Source organism: Vicia villosa, unplaced genomic scaffold (genome assembly GCF_029867415.1).
Source record: "Vicia villosa cultivar HV-30 ecotype Madison, WI unplaced genomic scaffold, Vvil1.0 ctg.000010F_1_1, whole genome shotgun sequence".
Taxonomy (NCBI): Eukaryota; Viridiplantae; Streptophyta; class Magnoliopsida; order Fabales; family Fabaceae; genus Vicia; species Vicia villosa.
This window is the reverse complement of record NW_026704940.1, coordinates 985,940-991,217: the sequence shown is the minus strand read 5'-3', so window position 1 is coordinate 991,217 and position 5,278 is coordinate 985,940. Positions and strand designations below refer to the sequence as shown.

The 5,278-nt window shown below is 32.8% G+C and overlaps 1 protein-coding gene across 1 annotated transcript; it reads left to right on the top strand.

Annotated features, from left to right (window-relative positions):
* The first annotated feature begins 2,416 nt into the window (after positions 1 to 2,416).
* LOC131621694 (uncharacterized) lies at positions 2,417 to 4,398 on the top strand. The gene is made up of 3 exons (XM_058892728.1): positions 2,417 to 3,243; positions 3,408 to 3,603; positions 3,722 to 4,398. Exons 1-3 carry the CDS (start codon positions 2,863 to 2,865, stop codon positions 4,225 to 4,227), a joined length of 1,083 nt encoding a protein of 360 aa, XP_058748711.1. The 5' UTR covers positions 2,417 to 2,862; the 3' UTR covers positions 4,228 to 4,398.
* Positions 4,399 to 5,278: the final 880 nt, after the last annotated feature.

Below are 5,278 nucleotides of genomic sequence, written 5' to 3'. Positions count from 1 at the left end.
TTAGACAATATATTATCCAAATACATTACTTATTCAATGTATCAAATGAATTATTTTTTTCTTATAAATGAGACTTAGGATTTTCTTTTTCTTTTTAAAAATAATTAAACTCCTTATATCTTAGCATTGAGAAAAATAATTTACATTGTGTTCGACATATTGAATATTATAGTTTAATTTGTTCATATAGTAGTGAGTAGATCAATTAAAATTGTTATTATTTTGAAATGAATCATTTAACATTCATGTAAATTGAAGTTATATTAATTAATTAAATATATAATTAAAATTTTAAGTAATATAATTATTTAACTTAATCAATAATCAATTAAAACTCGTAGTTAATAAATAATTAATATAATTAAATAAAAATAAATATTTACCTAATAATATTAAAATATAGTTATTAAATTAAATATTAAATAAAATATTTCAACAGTAAATTCTTTGTCTAAATTAATAACTTGAGGCAGGAACTCTGCATTTTCTTTCTTTCAGATTCAAAAATTGTATTTTTAACCGGTCAAATTTAATTTTTTTTCATTGGTCTCATTTTAATAAATGAGAGATAAGCTTCTACGTCAAACTCATATTTTAAATCTTCAACTTATTCAACTTTATTTTAGATCGCTATTTAGGGAAACAGCTAGTCATGCTTAGAGCATTGACTTATGCTTTAAAGTTTCCTTGAATCATAAATACTTTTAATTAGATACCTAAATCAACATTAATTTGGTCAGAAAATTGATTTACATTTTTCAAAAATAAATTAAATTCAGTATGGTAGATTAAGAAAAAGTTATAGTTAAAAGAAAATTTCCTGTAATAATAATGGTCAAATAAAATCAATAATTTCCAGCTAATAATAGAATTATTCTTATTTATGTCAAATAAAATTACTCCACAAATAACAATAAGAATTTACCTTATCTTATTTTTCACAAAGAAGCTACAACAATTTCTTAAAAGTTTCATATAAGACAACATGTTAGAATATAAATTCAACAAAAAAGAAATCTCTAAGACCATGTGCAATGGTGGGTTTATTTGAACTCAACACCACAAAATCATGTGCAATGGTGTGTGTAGTGTAGTGTTGAGTGTGTCTTGGAGGAGAGAGATGTTGAGAAAACTCAACACCATGTAAACTGATGACGCAGGGGCTGACGTGGCTGGTCTTGATTGGCTGTCCAGATTTTTATCCATTTAATACTTTGAATTCAATTATTTCGTTGCAAATTATTTTTTTTTATATTTTATTTTTTACCAAAATTCATGATTTTTTTCCTCTATAAATAGAGACTTGGTTCATTTGATTTGGACACAGAAAAAAAACCAAGTTTTTCACTATTTTTCTCTATTATTATCTTTCTATTAGTGTTTTTTTTGAAGTTAAGTGTCTTTATTAAATAAAAAAAAACCAACTTATTTAAATAAATTTTGTTTTTATTACAAAAAATTAAAAAATAAATTATTAAGTATTTATTATTTTAATTTAATTTTAATCGATAATTGTAATTTTATGTAATCATAAAAATAAAAATAAAATTTAAATAAGAATATGAAAATAAAAAGTGGTGGGGTAGGGTGTTGAATGAAAAAACATTGGAGAGGGTAAAAGTTGAATGGGTGTTGAGTTATTAGGTGGAAGAAAGAGAAAATGATGTGGAGTGTTGGGAGTTGAAAAAGTGGGTGTTAAGTGTTGAAACCATTGTAGATGGTCTAAGAATCAATTCAATGCCCTAATTTTATATATAAAAGTAATAAGAATTTTTTTTTTATTAATTTAATTTACACAAGTTACTGTACATACAAGTACAGAGCAACTTTCAATCGCTGCGTCTAAACGCTCATCCAATAGCAAACGACAATCATAACTTTAGATCGCTGAGGCATTTTCCGTGAAACTAACTGCTCTTAAGCTTCATAAACACGAAATTGACATTTGAACCAACAATATATCAATAGGGGTAATATAGTAAATCCATGTACTCCAACCACCGTTTTTCAATTACACGAATCCACACATACAATGATGCCCCGTGTGACAAAACTGCCCTTTAAACTTTCTCTCCCCAAACGGTCCTAAACCCAATGAACCCATCAGCTATGAACTTTCCCTCAAACACGATAACAATTAACAAGGGAGTATTATTATTATAATTGTCACGTCAAACTCACGCGCTGCAACACTTGTCTCACCTCAAAAAGCCAAAAGCTATAACCATTTTCTTCCATATCCTAACTTATTTCCATCTCTATCCGTCTATCACAATAGCGGGACCAACTACCTTCCCCCAAGGGTATTTTCGGTATTCAGTCTTAAGGAGCGTCCATTCCAATCCGCCACATAAGATTACACGTGTCGTTATTTTCTTTTTTTCAGTTTTTCTTTACTCGCTGCCTTTAAGTAGTGTCAATGCTATGTGATCTTTTCTTATCCTCTCTTTACTCACAGCTTCACGCGCTTACAATTCTTCATCTGCGAATCGCCGGTGGAAAACTCCTCGGAGACTATGGATGAAAACCTGGCCATGTTAATTGTTCCTGATTTCATGAATTTGTAGTTGCGTGTATTGTTTGAGAGGTTAATTGTGTTTAGTATAAACCCTAAGCAAAAGCAACTTTACTTAGCAGAGTTTTCAAGTTATTCTATGCTTACTCAATTTTCTCTGTATAAAATCAAATTAATCAAGAAAATATTAAGACGATCGTTTATTGTTTAAAGTTCTTACGGTTTTCAGAATCGTTTTTATTAGAATTTTTGAAATTCAGTTCTGCAAAATTTGAAGAAGCGGTTCTGTGTTTTGATTCATAATTCAAGATCGGGAGAGTCTGTGATTTTTTTTCTGGAGATTCGTTATGCCTTTCACGATGAAGATTCAGCCGATCGATTCTCAGGTGCCGGCCGAGAGGATTAAGCCGGTTGTGAAGTCGCGGCTGAAGCGGCTCTTTGAGCGTCAGTTCTCAGGCGTTCTGAAGAATCCATCGGTGGAGAAGATCGGCGGCGATGAGCCGCATGCACGAAAGGAAGGTAACGGAAACGGAAATGGAATCGTTGAGTTCGAACCAAGCTCGGTGTGTCTGGCGAAGATGGTGCAGAGTTTCATTGAAGAGAATCAAGAGAAACATTCCGTTTCCTGTGCTCGCAATTGCTTCAACGGAAACTTTGACGATAGCTCCGACACCGAACTTCACGCGCTCGGTGGTTCTTCTTCCGGTGAAAAGTATGAAACCCTCAAGGTATGAATCGTGTGTTTAATTTCCTAAATTAATTAAGTTAAGTAGTTGATAAGTGAGAAATTAGTTCTTTGATAGTACTAATTAATTAAGTTAAGTAGTCGATAAGTGAGAAATTAGGTGTTTGATTATAATTTCTTAACCGTTTTTGTTACTATTTCGAACAGGATTTGGTGGCGTGTCCAAATGTTTTTGAAAGGAATATGTTAGCGGAGATAACAAAGATAATTGAGAAGAACAAAACTGTGTGCAAACGCAAAGACGATAATTGCAGAAAGACTATAACTGATGGATTGTTAACTCTTGGATACGATGCTTCAATTTGCAAATCTCGCTGGGAAAAATCCACTCTCTGTATTGCCGGTAATTTCTCTATCATTAGTAACAAAAACGGTTTGTCTCTGATAGCGCGGCGCAGCTTGTTGCTCGTTTGCCTTTCTCTGCTTTAAATTAATTTGTTTGTTTTTGATGAATTTTTTAGGGGAATATGAATACATTGATGTGGTAATGGGAAAGGAGAGGGTAATAATTGACGTTGACTTCAGGTCAGAATTTGAGATTGCTCGAGCAACCAAGTCTTACAAAGCGATTCTCCAGACGCTTCCTTACGTGTTCGTGGGGAAGTGTGATCGTTTACAGGGTATTGTAGCCATAGCTTCTGAGGCAGCGAAACAGAGTCTGAAGAAAAAGGGTTTGCATGTTCCACCATGGAGAAAACTCGAATACGTTAGATCGAAATGGTTATCTCCTTACACAAGAACCACACCACCTCTGTTTTGCAATTGGCCTCGTGAAGAAACTGAGAGAAAACAGAGGGTTTTGATGGGTGGTGGAGGTGGTGGTGGTGGTGGAGGTGAAGTGAGATGTGATGAGTCAGAGTCAAAAGTGGTGGTTGAATGGAAGCCACCAGAATTGAAACCCAAAAACTCGCAGACCGGGGTTAAGGTTGTGACTGGTTTGGCAGCTGTTTTTCGTGAAAACCCATGAAATTTTGTTTTTGTTTTTTAACCAAAAAAAAAAAGGTCAGGTTTTTGTATTTTAATATGAAATTTTAATTCTCTATATGGATAGAGAATTCAGAGCTTGTGTAAGTAAGTACTGTAATAGGCTAACAGCTATATCCCCTTCTGGTTTTTATTGTAAGGGATGGTTTTTTTACTGATATAATATATATATAATATAATATAAAGAAATATATAATAATATAATAAAATAAAGTTTATTAAATGAAAGTGTATTGAGAAGTTGATTCCCTATTTATTTAGTATTGTAATGTGGGTTGCTTTTGTTGTTTGCTTGAGTTGAGTTATGTGATATGTTCCTTGTGTTGGGAGAAATAGTTTGATTCAGTGCGTCGTGGGTTAAGGATTCGGGGATGATAGATAATTTGTAAATTCCTCATATGTTGTTTCAAGTTTGATTCTTATTCTTCTCTTTAAGAATAAGAAATGGACGCTAACAAACAATCTTGATGGTGCCTTTAAACACACTGAAAAAGATGCTGCTGGTGCCTTGCAACACACTGAAAAAGATGAAACAGTGTTTTGTAAGTAGTATCATTCACTTATTTCATGAGTAACAAAAATGTGATGACGATAATGATATAACAACGTTAAAATTTCCGTCCACTCTGACTCTTCATCGTCCTCCTTCACAAATATGTTGGGACCACTTTTTCACAAAAACCGACATGGGAATGATTCCGTTCATTTGGGGTTTTGGACGGTACAAATTTACAAAATGATGGCATCAATCGCATTCGATTTTTTTTTCCGGGGAATCATAGTGTGTGGTGCTTGTATATTGGTTGCTCACTTACACAGAAATTTATGTCGGGATGTAGATTATTGGCATCCTTAACCTAGTGATGTGCTCAAAATCTCAAATCCACCATCAACAACTAAACTCCTTATGCCGGTAAAAAGAAACTACTAGTATACTTCCAAATCCTGTTTGAATATCGTGTCTGATGAACAATATATGACAAATTAATTGTCTCAATTAAATTTGATCAATTGAGTCGGTTCTAATGGAAATG